This window comes from Corvus hawaiiensis, chromosome 1, assembly GCF_020740725.1.
Source record: "Corvus hawaiiensis isolate bCorHaw1 chromosome 1, bCorHaw1.pri.cur, whole genome shotgun sequence".
NCBI lineage: Eukaryota > Metazoa > Chordata > Aves > Passeriformes > Corvidae > Corvus > Corvus hawaiiensis.
The window spans coordinates 32,453,908-32,468,294 of NC_063213.1; the positions used below are offsets into that span (position 1 = coordinate 32,453,908).

Consider the following 14,387-nt stretch of genomic DNA (forward strand, 5'->3'; position numbering starts at 1 on the left):
CTGGCCCTGGGAACAAATAGATTTGCAGAAGATTAATATCAGCTTGTCTCTAGATTGTTTTAAGCCAGCTGGCCTGTTTGGTTAAATGGCAATACTTTAATTGGTTTTTTTGGGGCTAGAATAATGGCTCGACTTCAGCACTGTGGTCATGCTCTAGCAATGACTAAAACAGTTTGTGTTGGAAGCAGTTTGTACTCCTTCTTTATGCCTTTCAGGGTGCCTATTCTGCTTCCCATCACTTTTCTGCTCCAGATTATCAGAGACCTTTTGGCTGCATATTTTGGCTTAATCTCCATCAATAGGATTTTCGTGGAAGCCATTTTACATCAGTAAAAATATACATATTTATGTTCTTACCATTTTATCTTGCCAAAATAAGCATCACTGCCACAGGCATTCTTGCTCATTCATGTACTGTCTATCAGGTCTTTTCACTGACTTTCTAGAAAGCAGAAGCCACATCCTTCATGGACATTACTGTGGCCAGCATGCTGTTTGACAAAGTAGGAGCCAACCAATTCTGGGTAGAAAAAAAGAAATCTTTTGGGGTTTAGTAAAATAAAAATACTCCTGCTGTTTTCTCTCATTTGTCTTTCTCTGTAAAAATGTGAGCTTCTTCCTGGGAGGTGAGACAGAACCAAACTCCAGGGTGGGAGTACTTCTGCGTTCCTGATTAAGAGCAGGTTTCCAGTCAAAGGTAGACCTTGTGACTGGGACCTGTTTCCTTCTTTTAAGACCACAAGCTGTGAAACAAGCATCTGGGAGGCAGACTAGGTCCTGTTGGAGCAAGATGCCCTCCTTTTAGCCTTTGTTTTTGGAAACCCGTAAGATCTGCTGAAGTGTCAGTTTTTTCTGCTGCAGCCAGAACAAAGCCCTGAAGAAACTACAGGTAATAGCAGACAGGTAATAGCAGAAGGCACAGTTTGAGCACTAGTTCCTCCTCTTTTACTTGTTTCTCTGCATTTCCTCTGCTCCACTTCACTGGCAGAAAATAAAATAAAATAAACCCTACCTAAATCGAAAACACAAACAACCCCAAAAAGTCAAATCACACAACCCCAACATTCCACCACATAAATCCAAGGGAAGTAGGGTGGCATAGGGTTTGCAGGATGGTGTGTGCAGCTGTGCCATGCCAACGTAGAAGCTGTATCAGGCAGAAGGACCCTTGAAAACAAGTATTGGGTGACCCACGGGCACAGAGATATTTGGTGTGGGAGGGTGGCAGACAACTGTGAGGACAAGGAAGTGTTGCTCGTGAACAAATCCCACTTTTATCTGTACTATTAGACAAGCTTTGCAGAATTTTGCTATCTTGGTACTCTTGGTTAAAGGATGATGACAGTTAGAAGGGAAACTTGAAATGTTTTGTAAATATCCGGTCTCCTGGGAAAAAGCTGGCTAACAAGGATGATAAATGAGAGAGAGTTGGTTCGTGCATTTGTTTACAATGAGAAATACATCTGTTTGCCAAAAAATAAATCATTACTCGGAATGCATGGTCTCTGTGGAGAACACTGAAAGAAAGCAGTGAATGAAAAAGTGGTGATGCCCCACCCTCAGCCCCATCCATGGTTGGATATCTTGTGCGCACAGGGCAGCAGGGCTGCTCCAGTTGGGGTGGATGGTGCTGGCTGCTCCCCAGGAACTCATCCATCAGTTGCTGAACCCTCCTTGGTGGTGTTCTCATGCTGTGGGAAAGAGAGGAGGCTCCTTGCTAGCCAAGATGCAGCAGGAGAGGTTGTATGGGCAGTATAGCCTTCGGTGGCAGGCTTGACGTGCTGGTGTCAGCCAGGGATTACAGGTGACCCGTGAAACCAGGAGTGTTTTCTTCCCCATGGATGTTTCAGCTGCCAGTCTTCCGCAGCCCAGCCTGGAGTCTTGGCTGAAGTAAATTGTGAAGTGAGAGAAGGTATCAACTGTAGTGCTTCAGAGAGAGGATTTTCTACGTGCAAGGCCAATCCAGCCTTTCCTCCCTTTTTTTCTGCGCTCCGAGTGCAATATTCCTGTAGCTGTTTCTCATGGGCTGCTGCATTTCTCATGTGCTGCTGCTGTGAGCAAGAAAGGTCTCTCCTACCCTGCCCAGCAGAAAAGGATTGATAAGTCCTACCTCTCTGGGAATTTTCCTTCTATTATACTCAATTTCAAGCCATTTTTCACATCTGCCTGTCAAGTAATTTTATTGCAGAAATGACAGCAGCTGGTATTGTACAACACAACTATGGCAAATGTAAGATGCATGATTGGTTTTGGGGACAGCAGATGCCCAGGGGGAAGAAACTAGAAAACAATGTCTTGGCTCATTGCTAGCTTCTCTCATCTATTTGTCACATACCCTGATTTTTAGAAGATTATAGACACCATGAATTAAACATATACGTATACTAATGTGACACATATACTAAATCCCAGCAATTTAGAAGTCTGTGTTGCTTGCTGCTCATGCTTATTCGTCCGTATCCCTTTAGTGTTGTTCACCATAAATTTTTGACCCTTGGATATCATGGTTAATTAATTTGCTTTGATCACTTCCTAAATCAATTATAATGACATGCTAAGTTTTATCCCCAGCACAAAAATGTTGGCAATGATTACTTTAAATAAAAATTAAATCTGCTTTAATATTCTAAGCTGGCATGCTGCTGTTCAGTAAGGTGCCATCACATGAGGGACTTTTTTTTTCCCAAATGCTGTAATAATAGCACTTGCTGAAGCATACCTATTTTCCCCCTTGCTGAGTTCCTGTAGCTCTATCCAGATAAATGTATATAAATTTGTGCTGACTTTACCTCAGAGCCCTCAGACCCAGTTGATGTTAGGCTGGCAGTAATGTCCTTAGGCTGGGCTGGAGGAGGGACTGATAGCAGGTCATTTTCAGACAGAACAGTTTGTCCCCACTAACAATTTTGAGCAGAAACATGCTGACATGTTTGTGATAGTCTAGATTTTTTTTTTCCCATTTGAACCATTTTCAAAAATAATTTATTTTTATATCCTTTTTTATTTTAGGGTTGGGGTTTTTTTGCCAGTTCTCAAAGCCTACAGAACATAAGTAGTTATTCCTGCTGAAAGAGAGCAAACAGGTAGTGCTGTCAGCCTTCCTCATGCTGAAGGGAAGGACAGAGGTCATCACATAAGTACTTCCTCACAGATATGGCTGTTTTCAAAAGTGGCCTAATAAATGCAGCACAACATATGGGAATTGTCATCACTGAGATACAAGAATATTGTCCTGAATTGAAAATGGAGCAGCAGGAGGGAGCACATTGGTGTTACGCTGACCCTCCCAGACTCCTCTGACTGTCTCTTCTCTTTTTTTTTTCCTAAATTGAAGTTGTGAGAACTTCCTTTCTTACGGAAAAATGTGGCCGAATTTAGAAAGTGCTGTTCATCAGAGTTGTTAAACAGTTGTTAAATATTTCAGACTGCATGAGCATATCTGGGGCATCTCCTCATCTCCATGACTGGGAAGAGTCCTTGTGGCAGGAGGAGCAGTGTGATCTTTCTGGGCTGTGATACAAGACAAATTTCTGAAGGCCGAGGTCAACACTTAATAGCACAGTGCAGAAACATCCCCTGCCTGTTGCCTATGCCTCAACATTTAGGCAGGCAGCACCCAGGGCTGTGGATCTCATGGGCCACAAAAATGTATTTGTTGAGGTTTCTGCAATGGCAGAGCCTTGAGCAAGGCCTGGAGAGCAGGGCCATGGCAGTGTTTGGCAGTTCCTGGCCATGGCAAAGCAGCCGTCAGGGTGCACTTGACCACAGGCTTGCTGCAGCACACATGGCACATCTGTCCTCCTGCTGCCAGCAGAGCTGGTCCTCTGCTGTCCCTCACACTCGTGGATGGTGCCCCTTGCACAAAATTTCCCCTGCTCCTTTAAAGAGCTTGTGTGCAAAGGGATTTCAGGAATTTTTTGTGTTATCACTGGTAGCTGACTTATTTGTAACCTGTGGCCTTATGATGGCCAACCTGATGATGCCTCTCCAAGATCTTTTCTTGGAATAGTTCTGCTACTCTTTCTTTCTACGTAGGTATAAGTATCCACATTATGGAGGTATCCCAAAATGCCTCTTCAGCACAAGTTGGTATGCACCCAACAGAAAAACTATCTTGCCACTCTCAGCAAGAGCTTGGCCTCCAGGGCAGGTATTTCCAGAATAAAAAGCTAACCTTCCTAGATCCTAAGCAGGAGATTTTCCTTCCAAACTATTCCCTGCTTTGTACCTCCCTGCATGCCAGGTTCCCCTGCTGGGAAGAACCTCAGCTGAGTATAACCCTTATCCATGCAAGAGCAAATATTTCCGCTGTACCCTTCCACAGCAAGTCAGACTGACATTACATGAGTTATACCCTCTTTTAGTCTTCTAATGGATGAGCTTTCCTTCAGGAGGAGTCACTAGAGAAGTATGTCCTCTGCAGCTCAGGCTGTGCAGTCAGGATATGAATTTCAGCTCTTCAGCTGATCTGGACTTTTCCTTGGAAAATAAATGATGCCCTGGAGCAAAATAAATGAACTCTTGCAACTGGAGTTTCATAGAAGGTGACTGGATAATTGATTGTTAGTCCAATAAAAAGTAACTGATGAGGAGTTTGTGGACTCATACATCATGTCTGTGCTGTGACTGATATTAAAATAGAAAAAAAATGGTAGGAAATGGGGAGAAAAGTCGGTAGGATACTATGAGGCTGATTTGGTTGTTTTTCATTTTGTTCTTGCTCTCCTAGGTGGGACTAAATACTGCAATAAGAAAAGCAAAAAGAATTATGAAGACTTCCAAGGACCTGGTAAGAAATAGATGGCATTAGGGTGTTTTACGCTGTACTGGCATTTTATCAGGAATGAGTCCTTGTTTGTTTTATCTGACTGTGAATCCTCCTGATCAGCATTGAACTGAATGCTGACTCACTCCCACTTGATACAGGATCTGCTCTATCAGGTGACACTGGAAGAAGGAGAGGGAGAAATAGAGAAAAAATATGAAAGTATGGGGAGAGCGTTAAAAAAAATAATGAAAAATGCAGCTACCTTGTAGCTGTATGTAGGTGGGTGCCTCATGAACTGACCCACTGCCTCAGAGCAGAGTGACTGTGCTTTGGGGCTGTCTGAAACTCAAGCAACGGCCTGAATGCAAATTCTGCGTGTTTTTCCTGTATTTGTGAGATGCTGCCTTTGCCTCTAAAATTTGAAAACTTGGATTTGAAATCTTTCTGCCTCCAACAGTTTTTGGATTTGTAGAGGATCTCTGAAGAGTAGCAGAGAAGGGAAGGGCAGCTTTTATTCTGCTAGGTTCACTTAGGTGAGTCAGTGCAGTCCTTGTTTTCAGGCACTTAATGCAGAGGAAAGGCTTTTAACTGTTTGTGAAGAAATTCTTGATATTGCTTCTCCCTGAATCCTTACTATGATGCTGCTCACAAAAGGGAAAATTGAGGTGCCTGATTAGCCTTTGGGCAATTGCTAAATTGCCAAGCCAGGGAAATAAACAAAGCACTGGAGAGATGGGCCTCAGCTCCCACAGATCCCTGCAACCAGCAGGATCTCTTATTCATTTTCCTTCCTATTCGGTGCTGTGCTACTGATGGCCTGAAATTTCTGCTCAAATACATGAAATTTTTATTCCTCCTTCCCAGGAGCAAGTCCCTGTGTTAACACCTGTAACAAGATGCTCTGAGTCAAGCAGGTCCTCTCTGTGAGCCGGAGATGGGGTGCAGGCATGGGGCTGGAGAGGGACCAGTGTGGGGAGGCTGCCCCGTGGGACACAATTCCTTTGCTTCCTTGCACATACTGTACCCTTGGCATATTGGGCTGAGTTCCACACATGGCCAGCCACATCCCAGTTTCTTGTGGGTGCCACACCCTTGCAGGCTCTCCTGGGTAGGGTGCCATGGTGGGCATCATTTGCTGGGTGCAATAGGCTCTCCTATTTTGCCTCTGCTCTCCCGTGTCCTCAAAGCTGCTCAATGCCCCAATAGCTCTCTCAATCTCCATTGACCCTTGGCCCTTTCCTGCTCCTAGCTGCCCATTTACCAGCAGGAAGGACAAGCAGACTGGAAGCAGAAAGGTCACAGTTGCATTTCAGTGTATTTTTTATTATTTTATATTCCTGCACAACGCGAGGTCAGCTCAAATTAAAGCACGTATCATATGCTTGCTCAGGCTTCTCCTGCAATTATTCCTAGTGTGCTTCCTGTAATGACCCTGGCTGAAACTTATTTTCAACCTGGAAAGTTGAAAATAGCAACATTTCTAGAGGCATTACTTCAGCTTGCAATTTCCCCTTCACTAAGACTGAAGTTATTTTCAGATCCAGAAAAACAACACAGTAAGAAACACAAAGGAGAATCTCTAGGAGGGAGCCCAGTGAGAATCATACTTGCATAAGCCATGTATCCCAGAGCAGCAGTCTGTGATGAAATAGTAAGGAAATCACCTGCCCAGTCTCAAGGCTCCAAATCATGGTGTGTTACCTGCACAGGCAGATACATGTCAGTGAGAGTGGAGGTGCTCTAACTGCTTGGGGAGAAGGTTACCTGGCTGAATGTGTGGGTGAGGATCCAGAAACACCCCATCGGTGGTAGCACATCCCTGCTTCCATGTCAGTGAAGAAAGAAAAACATTCATCTGGCCTCTTTCATGCTCTGGCTCATGCTAGACCAAAACATCAAATTAGATCTGTTCTTTCTTCCCATATCTGCTCTTTTCATTGCTTTTGCTCCATTGCATGTTTGGGGAAAGCCTTCTGAACTTCTTGCAAGTTAACTGTCCCCATCTTGGCTTGGCAGCTGTGTGTGACTGTGCATAAAAAAAGAAATGTGATTATGGCTGTTGTAATGAGAATGGGAGATCCATCTGGATCCCAGGATTTCACATTTACTTGGAATTTCTTAGGATCATTGTGAGTTTGGGAAAAAGAAAAGGTATTCACCAGATACAGAGATGCGGTGAAAGCGACTACAACTCCAAAAAATTCTAATAAAAGTCTCCATTCATTAAAAGGAGTGAGCCATCTGTAAGGCACTGGCTTAAACCAAACACCAACAAGCATTAGGGGCTCATTGTTATTCTTTTTAGCAACACCAATTAAAATAATTACAGAAATGTCATTAGGGAATGTTAACAGGCAATTAATAGGATATTAGTGTTATCAATCTCTGTGAGCACCTCTAGCATTAACTTTTCTTGTGGGTGGAGAAGATACTAAGGGGCAATAGCAATAGCAATGAAAGAATTGTGATTAGAGTTCTGGCTGTAACATTTAATGAGAACAGGCATCATTTGGACAATCCTGTTGTGTCTATGAGGTCCCTGCAAGTCACAGCCTGGCAGTGGGACAAGTGGGAAGCCATGGAGCGAGCCCAAACGGAATTAACAGGCAGATGAGGGCATAAGCTGATCTCCTGCCCACCCACTTATGTTATACAGGGGCAAGTAGACCATCTTCTCATAACAACTCATGCTGCAATCATAGCCTGTCTCTGCTGGGAAGGACACAAAAGTGCCTGCTCACACAAAGATTCCCTCTTTTTTTATACCTGTATTCCTTTTGAGAGTAGCCCAGGACACCCTCAAAGAGCAGATGAGCCACTCTCCTGCACAACCCCAAACAGAGCTAAAGCAGCACCTCCAGATCCCACTGTCCCACCTGCTGCAGGAATACATAGGCTGGGGAGCCAGAGGCTGCTGGGCTTTGGAATGCTGCTGCAGCTGGTCTTCAGCAACACCCACACCACTGCCAGGCCATCATCCTGCAACCATTCCTACCAAAGTTAGGAAGTCTTTGGGACTGCAGAATAATCTTTCTTTGAAACCAACAGAGATCCAGTCAGCAAAAATCCTCAAATGACTAGCTGAGTAAAAGGCAGGAAAGATTTTATTAAGCTTACAGCAAAGGGTAAACTTTTAGTGCAGTCTGTGAGCAGAATAAAAGGAGGTTTTATTTATGTATTTATTTCTTGCAAGCCCTGTAGTTTGTCTTTCTGATGCGGTTTTGGCTCCAGGTGCCTTAACTTCAGAGGCTTTGCATACTGTGACTTAGGCTGAAGTGAAAAGCTGACAGCTCAGATGAAGACCCTGCAAATCTTAGCCTGGTGGAAGGCTTAAAGAGCCTCTGGTGCTTCTGTTGGCAGGATTAGTCCTACAGGATGGGGGGGGCAAGGGTGGGGAAGTGATTTCTTTCCTCTTTCCAGGAAGTGTAAATAGGTTTGCAAATCTCTTTGAGAAAAGCTGGCGTCCTGTCTGTGCACCTCTCACACTCTCTTCCCACCTGACCATGCACAAAGAGCAAAAAGGGGGCCTGTGTCCCAGCCATGCTGCAGGACACAGCCCCAACGCAGCCAACAGCTTGAATACAGAGGTGCAGAGGGATGGGGAAGAGCACAGGGCAACTGGAGGTGCAGCAGTGGGACCAAGTTGGCCTTTCAGTCTTAAGGAAAGGCTCTACTCCCCAGCTGCTTTTGGCTATTTCTCTGCACTTCTGTGGTTGTGTTCTGGTTTCTCCTTTCATTTCACCAGTACCTCCTCTCCCTCCAAGCCAGTGTGGCTAAAGCTTTGTCATTTGAGTGTGTTGGACCGAGCTGAAGAAAGTTAATTGGTGGCTTTTTTTCAGATTTCTTGTCTCCCTGATGTTCCTTTTTCTTTTCTCCTTGATTTCACTTTTGCGTCCTTTAGAAAGTACACTGTTACAGCTCTACCTCCACTGCAGATCTATCCTCCTCTGTTTCAGTGATGGCTGAAAAGGGTACCACTCCTTTTCATCTTCATCTTGCTGCTTGGTCACTTCAGCCACCAGCACAAACGTTGGCTACAATCTTTGTACTATGGGTTCTGTCCCCTCTCCACTACCCCAGTCCTCCTCTCCACACTGAGATCCTGGCTGTGGCATATTGCTGTGCCTAACCTCCTGCTCTGGGCAGTGGGAGACCCTTATCTCCATCTCCCCTTATTATCTGTCCAAGCAAACACCTTCCCTGGAGCTGCAAGGCAATGCCCTATGCTCCTTGACCTCACTGCCTTGCTGTGCTGCCTCAAAGTTCTCCTTTGTCACTCAGAGCTTTATACACTGGGGTTATGAACGCACGTGGTGTGTAATAACCTTCCACTGGCCTCTCCTGAGCTGTACCCAAACTTTACCTTCTGGGCATGGGCATGGGTTGTAATATCATTAGGTTGAGGACTACCTTACTCTTTTTTTTTCTGTGTATATAAAGTATGTAACACAAGGCAGTTGGTCCAAGGACAGTGCTGTGTCTGTATAAACAGTTACCCTTGTTTGCATAAAGTTATGAGTGTGCCCTTCTGCTCCTCTTCTCCATATTTACATGGTAAGTGTAGCCTCAGTGAATACAGCCAGTGAGGCTGTGCACCAGTTAGCCCTCTGCAGTGAGAGACCACTTGAGCACCCTCAGTGTTTCAAGACCAACTGAACTTACAGTGAAGCCACATGAGCAGCGTGTTTGTGGGATTAATTGCCAATGCAACACAATTCATTAGGAAGGTCTCTCCCAGCTGCTGAAGCTTCCTGGCTACCTGGAACATCAACTGGATTGGCCCATGACTATGGGCTACTAATGTTGAGAGAGTTTTTCTAGCAGCAGCTGTCTTCTACATCTTACAGGTTTGGCCAAGATAAAATCTAGATTTCCAGGTAGAAATCTCATTTAATAAAATCAAAGGAATTCTATGCACAGTCTGGATCCTCCCATTTCTTCTCTTCTTGGAGTTGCTCCTGACATTTGGCATGTAGAAACCAGACTCACGGCTCACAGTGTGTGGCTTTCACTAGTTTTGCACTGTGTCAAATGCCACCATGCCTATCGAACATGAGAACAGTAATTTTTACAAAGAATGAAAAAAAAATTGTTTGCATGAGAGAAGACAGCTTTACAGGAACCTTTTCCTTCCTTTTTGGGTTTTACAGGTCTTTGTAAACAAGAAAAATTGGTTTGTAAAATGCTTAGCCTTAATCCTTGACTGCTGTGTCACATCTAAATCCAAGGATGCATGTAGCATCCTTGTTGTCATCACTGGAGCTTTTTTATGTTTCTAGGCGGAAAATACATGGTTTAGCTCTGTAATTCACTGACACTGAATATCCCAAGCTACACTACCTCTGTGAACTAATGCATCCATCTATTTTTATTTTTCTTCCTCTCCAGAAAATCTTCATGGGGTTCTCAAGTGTATGTGCATTTCCTCTTCTGGCTGACCTGTGTGAGAAGATTAAACAGTATGTATAAATTTTCAGTCCTTAACCAGAAACAGAACATGGTACATTTGCTTCCTTCAAAAGTCATCCTTAGCCAGCAGAGCTTCCCATACTTTACTTATGTTGGTTTCCTTTATAAAACCACTGTCTAAGAGTACAGAGGGAGCTTGCACAGAGTTCAGGTAAGATTCCTCACAGAGATCCTTGTGGTTTCTTTAGTGCTTAAAACATTTGCTTAATTTTAGCACATCCCAGAGGTCAAATATGTGACACACTCACAGATGTGGCATCCCCAAGAGGAAGCCACCTTTCTCCTGAGATTTTCTGAGCCCAAGAAACTTCTCCATTTCATTTGTTCACCCAATTGCAGTGCCCATGGCTCAGCGCAGGAAGGCCACCAGCACCTGCATAACTCTGTGAGGAACCTGAATTTAGTATCAGTTGTGAAGCACAGAACAGTCCTGAGATGTTTCAGAAAGTCAGGCAGATAGCATCCAGGAAAAACTTCTCATGACAGTGCTGACTTTGAGTCAGTTTCTGAGAAAGGCCAAGGCCATGAGCTGGGGTATTACTTGTAATGTATATTTATCAATGTACTCCAATGACTTGGAGGAATACTCAAGGAAGTCTAAGAATAAATCAGGATTATCAGCTGTATATTTGACTGATTCAGCTGCCAAGACTAACTTGCTCACCTATTTCTGCTCATTTAATTGAAACTGCAAATATCAGGAATTTATTTGGAATGGGTTGATCAATATGAAAAATCTTGCAAGTATCTTTTGAAATGTTAGTCAGGACACATAAGCTGAGTTTGACCCTGCGAGTTCAGACAGTGGAAGTGGGAATAAAATTGTATGTCATATGTTGGATTGCATGTGTTCGACTCATCTCTTCTGATCTCTCCCTCATGCACTCTGTCTCTCTCACTGTCTTTGCTTTTTTACTTTCCTCTTTCTGTAGCTACAAAAAAAAAAAAAGAAAAAAAAAATATATATACAAAAATAACTTTTGCCACAGATTTGATGTGTAGTTTGGTTTAGAGACTGCAGGTTTGACGTTGAAGCCATACAGGAGTCCATCAGCCTCACCTCCCAAGCTCAATCAGCAGCTATTGAAATACAGGATTTGCTCTTTTGGGCAGGATCACTTTGCTGAAGTACAAGCACAGAGCCACAACTGAATATGGAGCAGTGAATATCATGCCAGTTATGACCTATTCTGTACGCTGCACTGTGGTTTTTACTTTTTGAATAGATTCCCTTTCATATCTAACACTATGGTTTTTGTTTTTGCTTTTTACAGTGTTCTAAGAAATAAACTGCCTTTTGAAGATTTTGATGGAGATAAATTTAGTACTTTCCCAGTAAGCAAAGCCTTTCCTTTGGTACAGTAATCCCTTGATAATGAGGATGTCTCTGGGATTCCTCCTACTTTCTGCAAAGCCTTATCCATTCATGTGAAAATAGGTATAGGAATAAAGTGAATGGAGGGGTTTTTGTCATAAAATGTCCCGTTTCTTCCTGGATGAAAAAGCAATCATTCATGTGTGCCACCTGGGGAGATACTCACATAAAGCTGTGCTCCCTGCAGAAGCAAATTGCTCTGCTGCTGAGTGGTTTGTTTACTGAATTAATAAGAGCTGAAGTAAAGTCATATTAAAAAAAAAAATTAAAAACTTGTTTCTGCACCAAAGTATGCTAGGTGTCACTTGCTAAAGCTTAGCAAAGGGACTCTGGAATACAACCTGTTTACTGGGTTTTATTCCTACACCTTGAGTTAGATTCTCATTTTAGATATTTTAAATTAAAAGTGCAAGAGTAAGAATGACTGTTCTATCTGCTGTTTCTCCTGGCCTTTAGACACTGAGGGGCTATCACTGGCGAGGCAGAGACTGCGATGACAAAAACACCACTGTGTACCCTGGCAGGCGGTAAGGATTTTAATTCTTTTAAGGGCTTCCTAATAATTGTGGCTTTGAGAAGAATGAGCTCCAGATTTTGCTTTGACCATACTCTTAGACAGCACATCACTGCTTGTTGCTTGATTTCACTGTGAGTGAGACCAGAGGGATTGACCAAGACCAGGGATGGGGCTCATTTGCAGGGGTGGTGCACACATTTCTTTCCTTTCTCTGAAGCATCTGCAGCTAAAATTGGTCAGACAGACCAGAGGTGGAGAGGGAAACCATGCCAATGACTAAAAGGATGAGTTTCATTCAGCAACTTCCAGTATTACCTTTAAATTAATATTGCATTTTGCATTTGCATTTTGCTAGGAAAAATTGCCTCTCCTAGATCCAAAGGGGGAAAACCCCCACCCTTCCATGCAGAAAGGAATTTCAAATTCCTTTTTATTCTTAGTGAAAAATGGCACTAGGGCTCTGATTTCCTGACTTTTTTGGTGACATTGTTTATCCTTTTGTGTCTCTGTTTTAGTCCTGATAATTGGGATGCAAAAAGTGACTCTAACTGCAATGGCATATGGGTAAGTAAATGAAGTTGCACCTTCCTGATTTCTGCTTCTCTTTTGTCCTCTCTGGTCTTTGATTTAGTCTACAAATGTTTCTTTTTTATTTATTCTTGTTTTATTAGCTGATATTAACAATTTGTTTATTGATGCTTATGGTTGTTTAAATTATAGCTTATATGATTAATTTAAATGTACATATACTTACTAAAATAATGTGATGGAAAACATCATTATTATGATGCAGTGCCTCCTGCAGGCAAGCATTCAAGAATAACTAAATTCTCAGCCTCTGTTTTGTACTACCATTCTTCAGGTGCTAGATAGATGTTATTATCTGCCCCTTCTCTTCTTCGACAGGGTGTGGATCCAAAAGATGGAATTCCCTATGAGGAGAAATTCTGCAAAGGTAAATCATTAGAGTCAATACAAGAAACCATGTGTCTTATGTATTAATTTTACAAATATTTCAACATTTGCACAGTCATTCACAAGGCAAGGAAAAGACAACAGGCTTTACAACGTCATGAGAAAGGCAAAATTATTGGATTTTTTAATCTTCAGGATGGGCAAAGATGAAACTTGAAAAACACAGGCTGCTGGTAATTTCCTGCTAGAAGTCAGCTCAGTAATGAAGCTGAATACATAGATCAGGAACAGCAGCAAACAGAGATGTCACCTCTGCATTTTCTCTGGTGCTTGAAGACTGACCCAGAGTAATGGCCTTGGGATTTAGGGAAGCAGTTTAACATCTGCATTTGTCCAATTTTACCTCTTCCCATAAATACATACTTTTTTTCCAGAGAAGGCTTTAAAGGGGTGAAGTGATGGCATCAGCTGATCTCCCTGACCACGATGTGGGTGGCTTCCTGTGTGTCCACATTGCACAAATAAAAACCTCACAAAGCAGCCATGACTGCAGCTGCCACTCACCTCACCTTACTCTGAAATCAGTATCCTGGGGATGAACCATTGCCTGGCAAGGCTCCTCAACATTTTTAGATGAAAGGCAATCTACAAATGTTAAGCGACATTAATTATAAACCAGACAGATTGTTCTAGCAGAAATACTCATATGAGTAGCACATCAACCACCCAGTTCTGTTATAAGAAGCTTTGTGCAATTTTCTGAGTAATCCGATTTCCCTGAATGTTTAAGTACTTTTTAATGCATAATCTATGGATAGTAAAAATAAACACTGTCTGCACAGCAGAACCTCTGCTGAAATAACACACCATTGGAATACAACCAGGATTCTTTTCCGATTAGCAAGACCTCCCCCTGGTTTTCTTGCCCAGTCCCCAGTTGTTTTCTCTAGGGTTGTTGGCAAATGCCTGATAGATGGTTTTTGCTGCAGAAAATCCTATTGCAGTGTCTGAACATTGAAGCCAGGTGAAGAGAGGTGTAGTCAGTCACCCTGGGACTCCATCAGCTGCCACTGCTGTTCCTCTTTAAGTGCTCTCCAAGCTCAGTTTCAGTTTGCTCTTTCTGCCCATGTGACTAACAAAATGCATCCATCAGGTGCAGACTCGAAAGGGGTTGTGCTCTTGGGAGACTCGGCCGGCGCTCACTTCCACATCCCTCCCGAGTGGATGACCGTCACACAGATGTCAGCGGTGAGGAATCACGTTCAGGTTGCCAAAACCACTGATTGCCATTTGCTTTCTCTGCTGTGCTGCAGGTTGCCAAGAGGAAACAAGTGCAAAATGCT

The 14,387-nt window shown here is 43.1% G+C and overlaps 1 protein-coding gene across 2 annotated transcripts in view; it reads left to right on the plus strand.

The window, feature by feature from the left end:
- Nucleotides 1-14,387, plus strand: part of AOAH (acyloxyacyl hydrolase) — a 74,089-nt gene that overhangs the window by 23,279 nt on the left and 36,423 nt on the right. For both annotated transcript variants that reach the window (XM_048298992.1, XM_048298981.1), the window contains exons 6-12: nucleotides 4,730-4,789; nucleotides 10,157-10,227; nucleotides 11,512-11,572; nucleotides 12,069-12,139; nucleotides 12,645-12,693; nucleotides 13,036-13,084; nucleotides 14,198-14,292. In XM_048298992.1, coding sequence (XP_048154949.1) covers nucleotides 4,730-4,789; nucleotides 10,157-10,227; nucleotides 11,512-11,572; nucleotides 12,069-12,139; nucleotides 12,645-12,693; nucleotides 13,036-13,084; nucleotides 14,198-14,292 — 456 coding nt within the window. The remainder of the gene's footprint in view (nucleotides 1-4,729; nucleotides 4,790-10,156; nucleotides 10,228-11,511; nucleotides 11,573-12,068; nucleotides 12,140-12,644; nucleotides 12,694-13,035; nucleotides 13,085-14,197; nucleotides 14,293-14,387) is intronic.